General features: G+C 42.0%; 2 protein-coding genes across 3 annotated transcripts in view; one reads left to right on the forward strand and one right to left on the reverse strand.

Annotated features, from left to right (window-relative positions):
• Positions 1-4,910, forward strand: part of PAFAH1B1 (platelet activating factor acetylhydrolase 1b regulatory subunit 1) — a 30,515-nt gene extending 25,605 nt beyond the window's left edge. For both annotated transcript variants that reach the window (XM_084299575.1, XM_084299576.1), the window contains exons 8-11: positions 329-557; positions 1,878-1,979; positions 2,623-2,779; positions 4,736-4,910. In XM_084299575.1, coding sequence (XP_084155701.1) covers positions 329-557; positions 1,878-1,979; positions 2,623-2,779; positions 4,736-4,809 — 562 coding nt within the window. In that variant the 3' untranslated portion in view covers positions 4,810-4,910. The remainder of the gene's footprint in view (positions 1-328; positions 558-1,877; positions 1,980-2,622; positions 2,780-4,735) is intronic.
• Positions 4,911-12,902: 7,992 nt separating this feature from the next.
• The window catches only part of CLUH (clustered mitochondria homolog), a 33,226-nt gene continuing 31,867 nt past the window's right edge, over positions 12,903-14,261 (reverse strand). The window contains exons 25-26 of the mRNA XM_084299732.1: positions 14,001-14,074; positions 12,903-13,240 (exon numbers count right to left, since the gene is read on the reverse strand). Coding sequence (XP_084155858.1) covers positions 13,072-13,240; positions 14,001-14,074 — 243 coding nt within the window. The 3' untranslated portion in view covers positions 12,903-13,071. The remainder of the gene's footprint in view (positions 13,241-14,000; positions 14,075-14,261) is intronic.

A 14,261-nucleotide genomic window follows, 5' to 3' on the forward strand; every position in this document is an offset into this window, starting at 1 on the left:
GTTGTGGGTGAAGGCTATCTGAATGACTTGTAAATCTGTGTTCTTAAAATACATATTTAATGCAAACTGGGGTGTCAATTTTATTTTTAGCCTCCGAGCCTCCTGTTTTTTACCTTAATAAGTATTTGCTTGTTCTTAACTGTTGCTTCTTTCTCATATGAACTTCTTACCATAAACTGTTATGGCCTTGTACATCAGCCAGAACTGGCATGCGTGCTGAAATAGCTTAGCTTAACTTCTACGGGTAGGTCAAGTGTCCTTAAATTTCAAAGGCATGTGTAGTGGTTTTACTGCAGCGTTAATTACTTTGTTTCTCTGTTTTAAATAGTTACTGTGTGAAGACTTTCACGGGTCACAGAGAATGGGTGCGCATGGTGCGGCCTAACCAGGATGGCACCTTAATTGCCAGTTGTTCTAATGACCAGACAGTGCGTGTTTGGGTGGTAGCGACAAAGGAATGCAAAGCTGAGCTCCGAGAACATGAGCATGTGGTAGAATGCATTTCCTGGGCTCCTGAGAGCTCATACTCCACCATATCAGAAGCTACGGGATCAGAGGTAATGTTTCCAATGCTAACAAACATGAAAGTACTAAGCTTTGTTCTCAAAATAATTGGCAGGTACAGCAGGTATATGAGGCTTTTTGCTGGTTATACTTGGTGTACATTAATCCCCCCTCTCGGCTTCATAGGTTCAGTGCTTCTGTGCTTTTAGCAGTAAAGTGCGCTAACGAAAGTGAAGTTTAGAGAGGCTATTTTTGAGGTTGAGAGTGGAACAGCGTTCACATACCTTCACAAAGAAACATGGAAGGTAGCTTATCTACCATAACATGAAATTTGTAAGGATCATAGGCAAATGAAATGTGTAGGGGGAGTAGTAGCAAGTTAGAAATAGTGTGCAGAGTTAATGATATGAAAAAACATCCTTTAAAAAAAAAAATCTGCATTCGTGTGATCATGGATACATATTCTCTCGTTTGGCCATTAAATCTTTAAGAAAGGCTTACTAAAGGTCAGCAAAAATTTTCCTGTTAAAGATGACAAAGTGTAGAAGGAGTTGACTTTTATTTCTAGTTTAATGAACAGAACAAACATTTCTACCCTGCCCATAACGAACCCGAATACCCCAGGAGAAAAGCAGATACACTGAAGGCAGGAACTTGTCTGCTGAGAGATCTTACAGATTATTTCAGTCAAATTTTACTTGCATCCTTAAAAGATTCTTATAATCTTTTAATTAAGAGTAATTAAAGCTAAACTCCGAATGTTCACTTCCTCTTGCAGTGATAATTATCTGAAGTGGTGTCTCCACTGCCCTCTGCTGGTCTGATCAGCTATACACGTCACATGGCAGTACTTAACTTTGAGCAAGAAGCAAGTTAATATGACATTCACAATTGAAGCATTTCATGTTCTGAGAATTAAGTCTCATTCATACTTTGCTTGGTAGCAATTGGCAATAAGCTCAGAGTAGGGACTCTCCAAAAACTCTTAAGCTTGCGTCATTACTTTTTATGAAGAATGAGGACACACAGGTATGTCTGAACTTCATACTCGTTTGTCTGGAGATGTGTGACTCCACTTGAACCGCACCTACCACTGTATTCAATGTCTTGCAGTAGGCAAGTTTGGATTCAAAGTATTTTCGGTATATGAGCAGGACATATAATTCTTTCAACAGATTAATTCCTTTCATTTTTTGTTTTTCTCCTAGTATTAGCAACAAAATGCCTGCAAATCCTAGCTTTAGCGTTGTGTGTTTATTAGTTGTAAGTTGTCATATAATTAATTTTTCTAAGAAATAGCACTCGAAGGACCTGCTTGCTACCTCTCCTTTCCCCCCTGTATATGCCATAACTTAAAACATAATTTTCTGCAGACTAAGAAGAGTGGCAAGCCTGGGCCTTTTCTGCTGTCTGGATCCAGAGACAAGACCATTAAGATGTGGGACATTAGCACTGGCATGTGCCTTATGACACTTGTAAGTTTATTGGTGTTTTTCTGGTGATGATAGCTGTGTACTTAACTCCAACTTTAACGTAGTGAATTATCTTTTTTTGTAAAAAAGACAAAGTTGTTGTAATAAGGCACACACTGGAAATAGACAGTTTTAATGGCTTCTGTATTTCAGCTCTCGTTGCTGAGAAATACTAAGAATTTCAAAATAGGTAGTATAAATGCGGGAGCGTGGTGGTGTAGTTGTTATAATGAGTAGCTTGATTTGCCAGTGGAAATGCTGATAATCAGCTGAATTTTGTCTTCTTTGGAATGTCATATTCTTTCAATGTGGTCGCCTTCCTGTGGGCTCTGGGCTGTTGTTTTCCAGCCTGTGTTCAGGTTGGCCTGGATGTCAGCACTTGGGGTGGGGAGCAGGATCGGTGGAGGTCACATGAGAACCGCTGTTTGTTTGCTTTCAAGGACAGGAACTCACATTGTTGATAGTGCTGATATAATAAATGTAATAATAGGAACTGAAGATAAAATTCAAATTCTTACAGGTTTTAGAAAAATAAATGATCTCCTTGCAGGGACAGAGCAAAGAGTTGCTCAGTTTGCCATAGCATAAATTGTAGAGCATTCAGCCTTAAAACATGCATCTGCTTACTAATGTCTCTGTGCTTAAGGTGGGCCATGATAACTGGGTACGTGGCGTTCTGTTCCATTCTGGGGGAAAGTTTATTTTGAGCTGTGCTGATGACAAGACTCTACGTGTCTGGGACTTCAAGAACAAACGATGCATGAAAACCCTCAATGCGCACGAACACTTTGTTACCTCTTTGGGTATGTATTGTTCCACAGTACTCACTGAGACATTCAGAACCAGAGATACAAATTTTTCTACATCTTTACCAGCTGAAGTTGAGTACCAAGCTAGGCATTTACATTTTGGGATTCCAGTGAAGTTTTGTGCTATATGTATCTTAGTCATATAAGGACAGATAGGCATTTAGAGTGTTACGAGTTTTTGCACTTCTGTTACCGGTGTTGCACGTTGGGCGAAGACGTTAACTGTCAAGGTGTTCTGGAACCCTTCATTGCTGAGTGTGCAGGGATTTGGGGCAGTGCTGTATTGCAAATGCTCACCAACAACAAAAAATGCAGGGGACAAGGTAAAAGAGTCAGGAAATAATGTTAATTTTAATTACTGGGCATTCTAGTTTGGCATTACCAGAACTTAATAGATGTCAGTTCCCCCCTACCCTAGCAAAAACACTCCTCACTCAACAAAACTAGCTTTACTCCGGAATCTTCTGTATTGTTTCTTTCTCTGTGCTCCTTGGCCAGTTTCTAGTTTCTTCATTAAAGCTTTGTGTGCTAGGTTAGCAGCGGACCTGGAATTGGCTACTAAGGTTTTCTAATAAAACTAGCAGTTCTCATCAAGATGCAGAGTTTCTTACTCGACTTCACTCTTAATTTATTGAAAACAGCTGATGAACAAGGGCTAAAGAAAAGTTAAAGAACATTAGCGTTAACATTAGATCCTTGGAATTGTCTGCTTCAGTTTGTGGGTTGATTTGCTGAACCTTTTCTGTACAATGAGGTGTTTTGAATCATAGAATCATTTAGGTTGGAAAAGATCTCTTAAGATCATCTGGTCCATCCTTTAATCTAGCACTGCCAAGTCCACCATTAAACCATGTCACTACGTAGTACATGTACATGGTTTTTGAAGACTTTTGGGGATGGTGACTGAACTTCTTCCCTGGGCAGTCCGTTCCAATACTTCACAACCCTTTCAGTAAAGAATATTTTTCCAAATATCCAACCTAAACATCCCTTGGTGCATTTCAAAGCCAATTCCTCTTGTCTTTCACTTTGTGTTTGGAAGAAGAGACCAATCCCCACCTTGCTTATAGCTTGCTGTAAGGTAACTGGAGAGTGTGATAACGTCTCCCCCGAAACATCTCTCCAAGTTAAACAACCCCAGCTCCCTCAGTCACTCCTCAGAAGATTTATTCTCTAGACCCTTCACCAGCTTTGTTGCCCTTCTTTGGGCACACTCCAGGGCCTCGATGTCCTCCTTGTAGTGAGGGTCCCAAAACTGAACACAGTACTCGAGGTGCAGCCTCACCAGAGCTGAGTACAGGGGAACAATCAGTTCTCTAGTCCTGCTGATTCTGATCCAAGCCAGGGCGCCGTTGGCCTTCTTGGCCACCTGGGCACACTGCTGGCTCATATTCAGCTGACTATCAACCAGTACCCCCAGGTCCCTTTCCAGTGGGCAGCTTTCCAGACGCTCTGCCCCCAGTCCTTTGATTCTTCATGGATAAAACTGAGTACTGCCTGCTGACCCACCCAGTCCAAAACGTGGTTGCATATATGACATATTTTGGGATCTCGTGAGCAACACTGCACGTTTGTTTTAAACATCAGCTCTACTGTCTACAGCAAAAAGTAAAAGTTTCTTGACTTCTGATTCTAACCTTAAATGTAAATAAATGATGATGTCTTCTGCTAATATTCAAGGACTTTATCAGCTTGAGGTATTTCAAACTTGCCTCTGTTATAACTTGATCAGATTTCTTTTCCATGGAAGCTCCATGGAACTGAAAGTAGATTTTCTTGCTTCACAAAACTTTACATTAGAGAATTTGCCTTCAAAACTACAGATATGCAGAGCTTTGAAATTTAGTCTTTGAAACGGTGTCATTTTGGGGGAAAAAGTAATGGCATTCAGTGAGAGAGGGAAATACTAAAGTGCATTCATTCTTAACACACGCTTTTCTTTCCTCACAGATTTCCACAAGACGGCACCGTATGTGGTTACTGGAAGTGTAGATCAAACAGTAAAAGTGTGGGAGTGCCGTTGATTGAATTCACATTTGACCCCTTTTTTCCTCTGGATGCACTCAGATACCATGGTTACCCATTGAGCTCTGTTTAAATAAATATTGTCCTTTCATGTAAATTATTCTGGATGTAGATTGAGCTTATTAAATGTTACACACAAAGTATTCATGCATGGTGAATCCAAATTGTATACTGTAAATTTACATACGTTGTCTAGAAGTACCATAGGTTTAAGAACATGGGCTGGCATTGGTCACATCAGACCTAAGAAGGCAGAAGTTGGATAATTGAAATAGGGCACTTAACTGAATAGTTGACAGTGTCGTTCTATGTCGGATAATTATACCTGTTTTTCTTTCTGCTGTCTGTTGGTGCCTGAATTGGTGACCTCATTTGGGAAAAGTTTTGTAGGGCTCTTTCAGAAATGTGTATCTATGTAACATCACTTAAGTGTGCTTAATAAATCTTCTCTAAGAATACTAGATAATATGGCTGCAATTCAGAATCTTCTGAACCTTGTATGTAATTAATGGAAATTAATTAAACTTTGGAATATTTGTCATGGAACATTTGCCAAATCAACAGAATACACTTGTTTTGGCCTCCTATCACACAAGGTTGGTATATTTATATAACTGTAAACCTGAAATAAGACAACAAATCTTAGTAGCAGCTGATGTGATAAATGTATTTATTTTTTATTTGGTCATTCAATGGTTAAGCTGTGCTGTTAAACTAAGTTTAAATGTTTTGTTTTTTTTTTAATGCTAGACGAACTTCCAGGAGGAGTTGTCCATCCCACTAGAACTTAGTGATCTAATTTCCAATAGAGCTTACTCTCCCAAATGACTGCCATGGTACAACTTGCTGTTTGCTTTCAATGTTTGTTAGAGATGTGCAATTTCTATTACACAACAGTATCAAAGTACACTTCCCTTATATTCACATGCAGGAGGTTGGGGTATGCAAAGGGTTCTTGTTTTCTTTAGTGCCTCCTTGGAAACCCTTTTGAATATGAGGTTATATTTACCTTGACAAGACAATGTGGCTTGAATAAAAACTTAGTGGTTCATGTATTGAGAAATCTTGGGATACAGTATTTAGATGCTTTAAAGAAAGCACTAAATACCTTGAGGATCAGATTATAATGGCAGATAAAAATTGATACAGGCTTCTAAAAGAAAAAACACCGTCAACAAAACAAAGTCCATCTGCTGGAATGATCCTATCAAGTAAACTTTTAAAAACAAAAAAATAAATCATATCAACAAAACTAGCCCAACTTGCATATTAGTATTTGCATTGTCTGGTGTATACTATTTTTAACTTGCATATCCCTAAAGTTAAAGATTTTTGACCTGCAGTGAATGAAAATACTATAAATTAATGTTTTAATCACCATTTTGTGACAAATTTCATTATAGATAACTAAGAATTCCAATACTTACTGAACTAACCAGGTCTTTTTAAAAATCCACTTTAAAGTCTCCAACATACTGAAGTACCAGTCTGATATTTTAACAGATGAAATTGTGCTTTTTTATTCATTTTGTTTACTACATGGCTTTTTAAACTGTCCCTTTTAAAAATAGAAATCCTTGACACAGGGTGTACACACTAAGAAATTGGTGAGGGGTGTAGTGGTTAATTTCCTACAGTCGCCCACAAAAAGGATCCTTTCTTCTGCATGGAGGAGATGGATTTCAGTGTTGTTTCCCTGCGTAGACTTGCCTTTGGGAAGGGGTGGAGGAAATGGAGTTCTGATGTGGGGGGTTTTTTTGAGCCAGTTGAAGATTCAGGCTAACTTCTTAAATCCAGTGGTTTACGTAATTTTTAGTGTGTGTTTCTGCACTTCAGCATGCACAGATAAAGTATTTTTTTCTTTGTTAGCTGCTTGGACTGGAAAAATTTGCTGCTCTTTGTCTATTCGAGAATTCCAGATACACAAGTAGTGCATCTTAAAATTCCTCAGTGCATCTGCAATTGTTAAGTAATAAGTCCGTTTAATTCCTGATAGGACCTAGAAACTTTATTTAAGTATAACAAAAACCACACTCATGTACATAACTCGTAAACATGACTGAGAAATTAAAGGTACCTAATAAGTGGAAATTGTCTACTGCATTTTTTTCCCTGTAGCATACAACTATACACAAGGGCAAACAACTAACTAATGTCATGTTAGCAGCATCTAATTGCTTGTGTGAAACACCCTGCCAAGTACTTCTGCAATGCAGTTTGCAACCTTCTCCTTTAATAAGCAGTGAATAATCTCAGGGATGGTCCTGAATGGATCAAAAGTTAAAGCCCTGTTTAGACAAAAAAAAAAGTGAAAGCCACAACACAGGAGTTGGGTTTGTGAGGGTTTCCTGCAGTGTTGCTCCTTGGTATTACACTGTGTTGAACTTTTTCACTGTTTGCAACGTTTTCTGTCAGCTGTCTAATCCTGTGCCTTTCCTGTGATAACAAGTACAATAATGAGGTTACTGGTTTGGATAACAAAATAAATCTATTAGAGCATTTAAGAGGTTCACTGCTTTGTCGCTTTCCGTACTAGAATTGGCGTTTTTTAAAAAGTAACTATATAGACTGTGTTACCAAATAGACAATACAGACTTTTTTGGGGGGTTAAAAACAGACAGACATTCCAGTGCCACACTGACATAATGTGCCCAGGAAGTCTTAGATGCATTCTAAAAAGTGCAACATTTATTGTGGTTTAGACATAATCTGGAAGTTGATGTTTTATAGCATCTTGCACTTTAGAAGATTAAAAAAAAAAAATACCGTCCTGCTTTTGTGTATGGTGTGACCAATGATGTGCCCGGGGCACTAATTAAAAAGAAAAAAAAAAGAAAAAAAAAAAAACTAGTTGCTAGCAAGTTGTCCAAGGGCTGTGGAGCACTGTAGTATTTTGAAAGCTTTGGCTATAGACTCACCAAGCCCAGTCTTACTGTCAGTACCCTGCTTCTCCTGTTTGCCTCCTCCTGTTTTTATGTGAACTGCCTGATAATATCACTCTTAAATGGCTTTTGACTTGTATGAAAGCTATTTAAAAGGAAAACTTTTTTTTTTTTTGTAGACAGTGGTGGCTTGATAATCCTTTTAATGATTTGAGTATAAAGAAAAAAATACTAAGTTGAGTGAAGGAAAAACGCACTTAGAATGAGTTATTTGCTGTCCAGCTGTACATAAAGTCCAGTGTATTTTTAAAAAGTCAATACCAAGAATCTTCTAGCAAAGAATACGTGCATAAAATGGTAGGGATAAATGCATTAGGAGTGGGAAAGGTTGGGTTGGATTTACAAGTCACAACTGGATTTAACTGGCCTTTATATCTTTCCACTGTGTCATGTAAGTAGCTGCTTTCTTGTCCTACCTATCCCTCAGGCTTCCCCAAGTTCATTCTGAAGATAAGTGAGCAAAATCTTCAAGTTTTAGAAGTTGATCCTGACATTGACATGAAGGCAAACGAAATTTTCATAAGAACTATGTTAGAGGTTGCAATTGGAGAAAACAGTTCCCCAGACTGTAGGAGTTAACTGAAGATATGACACAATTAAAAAAAAACAAACAAAAAAACAGTAAAGGAATGTATATAATACTGCTCTGTGTTTTACAGTAAGATTTGTTGCTCTCAGACTGTGTAAAACAAAATTTATTCATGTTTTCTGCATATTAAAAAAATCTTATTGTACCAATTGGTAAACTATTAAATGCATATAAAACTAGATGTGTTTTTGTTTCCTTGGATGCAAGAACTAAATCTATTTTGAAAACAAGATCCTGGTGTTCCACCCATCAGATTTTGCTCCACACTGCTTTTTCTTTAAACTTAGTTTTAATTCAAGTTGTATGTGAGTAAGGAAACGTAAGGCATTTTTAAGGCAGTTGGTTGCACTTAGGCTATTCTGAGGTTTTGTTGATGAAAATGGTAAAGTGAGATTTTATTAAAATGTATGCAAACTTAAAAAGCCAGTTTCCTCTATGATCTGAAGGTTTTTAATGCTGTACCGTGTGGTTTCGTGCTCCCTAACGCCGCAGCGCTCAGCCCGCAGGAGGAGGCGTGCGCCGTGGGCACCGCGCTAGGAGGCTGCTCTGACTTTTCAGCATAGTAAGATTTTCTGAGATGAAGTGTATTTGGAGCAGAATTTACTGATGTTGTTGGGTAGAAATCCCCACGTCTTGTACTGCAGGTGTCAGGGTGTCAGCACAGCCTCCTGCAGCACACGCACACCGCGGTGCCCTTGCACGCTGCCGCTGGCACGGGCCCTGCCTCCCCCTTCGTGGCAGAGCGCGGTGTCAGCGAGGCCAGCGGTCAGCTGGGGGTGGTGGTGGCGAGTCTGAGCATCTCCAGCTGCCCTCGCTGCCTTTCTGCATCTCCTTCAGCCGGCTGCCTCCTGCTGTCCTCCCGCAGCGTCAGATGGTGAGCCTTTGGTTTTTTAACATACCTTGAACCTTAATTTACTGTTGGCCTGGTAGAACCACCTTTCACTTTCCCCTACCTCTGTTCAGTACCGTTGGAGCTGTTCACGCTGGGTGAATCCCCCCAAGCATCTCGGTGTGGGAGTTATTTGCTCTCGTAGGCACCAAAAGCCTTGTGTGGTTGGAGGTGCGTGTATGCAGAGCTGAGGTACTGAAGCAGGGCTTACATTTTATTTCAATGTTGGTGTCTTGGTGTGTAGTTTTTTTCCTTCTGCTCTGGCCTTCATTGCCTTGAGTGCTGTTTATAAATGGCTCAGTAACTAACATGGAAATGCTCATTTCTTCAGAGGTAGAAGGACAAGGCTGTAACCTTGACCATGGTATGGGGAAAGAATGAAGCAAAGCCACCCTACCACCTCTTTTCCCTGTAAGCTTCTTGCATGGTGTTAGCTCATAGCAGACGAGCTGGGGCTGTTCTGTTGGCGATCTGTTGGAGGCGTTCATTTGTGACCCACTTGAAGAATTAAGATGCAGGTTTCAAAGAAAGCCATATAAAAACACAGTAAGTTTATCAAAAGGAAAAGATAAGGCCTAGTAAAATGTGAGTTGCCCTGAGGCATCTGTGGTGTTGAAGCACTCCCCAGCCCCCAAACCGCTGCCATACTGACAGCAGCCGTGGTGTGGAGGCATCGCCTCCTTGGGGTGTTTGCCTGTAGAACTGCCTGGAACTACAGTGCTGCAGCAGCCAGGCTGAACAGGAAGAGATGTTGCACTGTAAGAGAATGGGTTCAGCCGGGCGGGCGGCTCGGTGCAGGCATCGTGGCTGCTGCGTGGGCACAGGGAGCTCGTGTCGGGGTGTAGGAGATGGCTGATGTTTAGTGCTGAAATCCCTTTGTCTGGAAAACAAGCAGGGAGGATAAAAATAGTGGGTCGCTTTCTCTATGCCATCTTCAGACTTGCTGATGGTTTCAGTATCTCTCTGAATTTAATTCTGTGCACTCTGGCCCCCGTGCCCCTAACACAGTGTGTCAGGGTGTTTGATGCAGAGCCCCAGGCAAAGGTGCACTACATGTAGCTGCATAAATTAATAATAAAGGGCCTAACAGACATAAGCTGGGCTGGGTTTGGGAGAGCTATGTGCAGGTTCCTGAACTTCTACCCTCTGCTTGGTCTGGTGTGCCCTCGGTTTGGGTCAGGGCTTCCAAGTTCATTTTGGCTTCTCAGACTTGTGAACTGAATACCTGAGAATACCCAAAGCCAAAGAGAGGTAAAGAGGATTACAGAACTCGTTAAATGCAGTTATTGAACAAATTATAGCATTCAAGCTGCTCAGCCTTGTTAGTGAGACTTTGTGTGCTTCTGCTTCCCTTCCCTTGTTTACCAGGACAGCGCCGGTGCCTGTGCCCAGCCCCTTCTCGCCCGGGGGGACGTGCTTCTGTGGTGTTTGTTAACAGATGGGAGTAGCTCTTGCTTCTCTGGGGCTTTGGCTTGCTGGGGTTATGACTCCGGTGTTAGTGTTATTACTGCTCTCTTGGACTCAAGTCCTGGGACCCCAAGGGCAGCCCCTTGTGGCACTCGGTTAACAGGGGAGGCAGTGGGTACAGAGAGGAGCGAGTATCAGGCTGCCCAAACTCACAACAGGGCAATCTAAGGACATGTCCAAGCAGCCCCGCACCTCTAGAAGAGGTGGTGGAGCTGCTGCCCTGCAGGAGGCACCCACAGCGGGGAGCCCAACCCCGAGCATGCCCCCATTTCATTTCCTTCTGAGCATCACCCCAAGCGAGCTGCAGGCAGTGGCCCCAGCACCCACCTCGGTGCAGGCAGAGGAGCGCCGGAGGGGCGCTGGGCCCCCCCCAGCAGCTGCAGGTGAGGTGCACGTTTTAAGGCTGCCAACTACCATGAGCTGTTCTGGCCTAGGGGCTCTTGCTCAGAACAGAAGCTGGGGGCTCCGTGATGGTGCTCAGCTGAATGGTACCCACCACCTTAGAGCAGTTTTTAAAGAAACTGATAAGTAGTGTCTAAAATAGTTTCAAAAGCTTTTAATGGACTAAAAGACACTAGCAAAAGAAAGTTCGTATAGGAAAGATGCACTGTAGTCATTTATTGATTGCTTTCCATGAAATTCAGATATTTTTTTTTTCCAATAGGAGCAAGGTCTTTTGCAGTAAAGACTCCTCCTGCTTTGCCACCTCTAACAACTCGGAGGCTGCTCCCCAACTTCCCTTCCCCCCCACCAAAGTTACAAATACCTGTAATGTAGTACAGGAACCCAAGGGTACAGAGCACAGTGACAGCACTTGTTTCTCCAGAAGGTCAGTAAAAGCAGCAATGCAAATTAGCATAGGGTACTAGCCATGACAGACAAAATGAGAAAGAGACTGGACTCCTTTGTCAGCACAGGATGGTTTTGGACTAGCAATCAGAAGTTGCTCTACAGCTTGATCTGTTTGGGAAAAAAGGACATTCAACTCTGTCGGCATACCATGGCCTGCAGTGGCTAAGTCTTACCTGCTTAGTGACTTGCACTACCAGGGGAGCCTGTGCTCGTCCTGTAACGTGACGATGGGATGTGTGTGTGGTGGGAGAGGGGGAAAGACAGAGGCAGTTCGTGGCATCTGCCACTCCAGTAACATCCATTGCCAGCAATGGAAGCTCCCCTGGGAACAATCTCAAACCCCGTGTGCAAAACGTTAGTTACGAAGACATCAGCCAGAGCTTTCAGTGCTGGGGGAGGAGTGCTTTTACTTACCCCCCCTCCCTGCCCCAAAGCCTACTAATTTCGTGTTGTATGAAACTCGTGATTCCAATTTAGTTAAATTTGGCAACCAGGTTAAGGTTGATCAGCTCTGTGGTAGAGTCGCTATTTCAAATGAGATCGAGTCCCTGTTTCTTACTTTTCCTCCCCTCTGTTAAGCAGGCAACAGTGGCCCAATAAATCATTTCAGTTTAAACCTTGTTTGATGCCAGTATCCATCTCGTCTAGGCACTGGGGTTTCCATCATAATGGAAGTTTGTGCGCTTTAATTATCAAGCCCTCACTCTTTGGATACAATATCCTAAGTTACTCAGCTAGAAGCAGAGCAGAGGTGGAACTGTGAGTATCGTATATATTTATATATATATTTCTCTATATCTTGAAAATTAGAACATGAATGTTACAAAAAAACTGACTTGCCAAACTGCCAACCAAAAGTAGAAAAAATGGTTAAAGGAATCCAATGGCTATATCCTGATGTAGAAAATGCTGTACATTTCCCCACTTACTTACATACACACATTACAGGCTTCAGTTATCTGAGCAATACAAATATGGCTGCTTAATTTTCCTTAGCACAAATTGGGATAGTGACTGGGGGGAGAGGGGGAATAAATCTTTTGGCTTGGAATCCACATCTTACAAGAATGCTGAGCAGTGGATAGGGGATGTTTCTGTACTGGTTTTAGCAAAGCAGTGTCCTTAGTCAACATAAAAATGACCTGAGAAATGTTATATACCTCAAGACAATTCATTTGGAATTCATATGTACAAAGTAGAAATAACTGATGATATGTGCACACACACACACATACACACACACACAGGCACAACAGCCTCTGGCTGTGCTCACCTAGGATGGGTCTTTCATATGCTGCTGCATCCTGGCCACCTTCCCCCTTCACGTGGCAGATACAAGCTCAGTCAGACAGATTACATTTCTCAGATTAGTTCTTTGCATTGTGTATTAATTGTACCAGTGCAATAACATTGTCAAAAAAAGGAGGAGCTGCTCCAGGGGAGTCCAAGACCCTGGTTCAGATTCAGAAAAGGGTGGTTTAACTTTTTTTTTTTTTTTTTTTTTTTTAAAGCGAGGTACACATTAAGCAGAGCTCTGTGTTAAGGGGATCGCAGCGGAAGGCATGCTTGGCTCAGCTTCTTTCTCCTCCACAGCTTTGTCCTCTGGTTCCAGATGTTCACCACTTTTTATGCTTTCCTGGAGCTGCTGGCGTCTCTGCACCTCTGCTTTAAGGTTCTCCAAGTCTTTTTGGCTGAGGGGGAAAACCAGGAAGGGTAGCAAATATTAGCAAATAAAAAGAATGGAGTGAAGCACAGGGACAAAGGTAGTGGCTGCTGTTCACTACAGTTAGGCCAGCACCGCTCACTTCATTTCTTATGGGTAGAGACCACTGACTGTACTTCAGCTACTTCCTGCTCTTCCAAACAGAGCTGAAGAAAGACAAACCCTTTGCTACCAGGGGAGCAGGCTGAGAACAGGAGACAATGGGAAATACGAGCTCCCTGGCTGCTTGCAGAGCAACCCAGGGGGAAGCTGCACCGTAGAGGTCTTGCCCACATAAGCATCACTTCTCAAGGAAGGTTCCCAGTTTCCTTAAGATGCATTGAGCGGTTTTATGAGAGCAGAAAGCTGCTGCAAGGTCATGGTTACAGTCCTGTAAGAGACCCTGACAATTCATGCAATACTCCTCCAAGAAGGAGCTTTTCTAGCACTGTTACAGCTTGCTGAGGGATCTCAGCGAGCAATCCCTTCACAAGGGTTCAAGAGTACCTTCAGGTGACTGTGGCACCTTCAAAAGCATTTTTTTTTCTGCAGGAGCGACACTTTGCCTAGTGCTGGCAAAAGAGAAAAAGTACATAACCTCTGGAAACTCCACGTTTTGGGTCTGTGTGACTCCATGTAAAGGGAAACATGGGGCTCGTGCTATCTCAGGAACAAAGCACAGAGACTGCTTGACTTCTACAGCCATGAGTTAGGAGACAAAGGTACAAAGTACATAGTTAGCACTCTACCTTAGCGGAATGAAGAGAATTCCATTGATAATGTTGAGCTGCTCCAGGATGCTGGCCATACTGGGAGCTGTGAACTACAGCACAAGTTTAAAAGTCAAAATGCAGACTGAACAACTGAGCAAATCCAGCCCAGGCAATAACCCTCCTTCCCCCCCCAACTATAAAAGGGGCAATACAGCAACAGTTGAAGAAAAGCTAGCTCTAGCAGCAGTGACTTTACAGCTCATATTTTTGCACCTCTTCACAGCCCCACGTTACAGA

This window comes from Netta rufina (genome assembly GCF_964035555.1).
Source record: "Netta rufina genome assembly, chromosome: 21".
Classification (NCBI taxonomy): Eukaryota; Metazoa; Chordata; class Aves; order Anseriformes; family Anatidae; genus Netta; species Netta rufina.